General features: G+C 34.6%; 1 protein-coding gene across 1 annotated transcript in view; it reads right to left on the reverse strand.

The window, feature by feature from the left end:
* The window catches only part of LOC119587924 (nucleoporin Nup37-like), a 5,712-nt gene that overhangs the window by 2,275 nt on the left and 1,967 nt on the right, over window positions 1–1,470 (reverse strand). Inside the window, exon 3 of the mRNA XM_037936635.1 lies at window positions 1,204–1,398. Coding sequence (XP_037792563.1) covers window positions 1,204–1,398 — 195 coding nt within the window. The remainder of the gene's footprint in view (window positions 1–1,203; window positions 1,399–1,470) is intronic.

Raw genomic sequence — 1,470 nt, forward strand, 5'->3', positions numbered from 1 at the left:
AAAAAGTCTGTTTGTCATTATTGATGTGTGATTTTATTTATATGTATTTAACTCAGCAAATTTGTTTACTCTCCATGAAAAAGTCTTGAGAAGAAAGTTTTTGTCTAAGGCTCGGCCAAAGGTTTAAGACAGGTGTGGAAGCATCCCACATGTGCAAGGATTGTCTTTAAAGCTATAATGAAATTTTACACAATTTGAAGGTAATTTTACATCAAATATGATTTTTTACAGCTATGGTGGTCAAGCTCATACTCTTTTATTAATGCATTTATGGGACATTGGAGCTTTTTTTAGTGGCTCAATAGTTTTGGAGTTATAGAATAATAGTAATAATAAAAAACAAGGATCCCCTAGTTCAAACCCAGGTCAATTTTTTTGCACTAGAAAGATAAATAGAGGTAAATGTAGCATTCTTTTTTCAATCAATCAATCAATCATTTTAAACATTTTCACAAGCCTTTTTTATTATATTTTGAAGAAAAAAAAATCCCTAGATCTAAGTACAGTGCCAATTTTTTTTAAAACAGAACCCTGGTAATGAGAGTAACTTTTATGGAACCAACTCCCCTCAAAAAATAAATCCCAAGGATAAACTTAGCAAGACTGGGATAGTTAAATTCACTTTCATCAACCTATCAGTGACAGTTGATGTGATATCATATCATAGCAAATAATAACAGACAACAGGTGACCCCTTACCACATCATGAGTCTCTGTCCCTATCACCAGGATACAATCTCACATGTATTACCATGTGCCAGACAACTGCACTCGCATGGAACAGCATGCACTATTTGACTCCCATCCTCACCCAACTTTACCAGAAACTTCTCATCAGAATTAGGTTAAAATGTCTAAAATTGCATTTTTGGCCAAAAAATCAAGCAAACAGTCTCATTAAATCCACAAATTTATTTGCACTAATTTACACTGATCTCAAGGATGATCCTTTTGGTATGATAAACCCAAAGAAAATTCCTATCCTTACATGAAACTTATCAGGTATTAACATCTGCAATCAACAAATGACATGCACACTGGAAGTTTATTTCATGAATTATCTAGTCAAATTAACTAATTACGTAATTTATCTTATATATTCTTCATTATGTCTTAATCTCAATCTCAACTCTAAATTGCAAAGTTTCCAGCACATGTTAAACATACATTTACAAAACTAAGACATATATGATTACACTGTACCTGTGCTGTATGGGAATCACCAAGGTCAGATGTGAGCTGAGTAACCTTATGATCTGTTGACCCCAAAGTCACTTGCAAGCATCGAGGAGCAGCTCTTAGTGTAGCATTTGGACTCCAAGCAAGACAAACTGGCTGGCTGGAAACATGCCACTCCCATACCTGGCCACACTCTTCACTAACACCATCTCCCTCTTCCTAAGGTAAGAAGCTTGTCTTTAGGATTTTTCCAGCATTTATAATGCTGCCACAATTGTCCTACTTTAGAAA

Source organism: Penaeus monodon, chromosome 23 (genome assembly GCF_015228065.2).
Source record: "Penaeus monodon isolate SGIC_2016 chromosome 23, NSTDA_Pmon_1, whole genome shotgun sequence".
In the NCBI taxonomy this organism is placed as follows: domain Eukaryota; kingdom Metazoa; phylum Arthropoda; class Malacostraca; order Decapoda; family Penaeidae; genus Penaeus; species Penaeus monodon.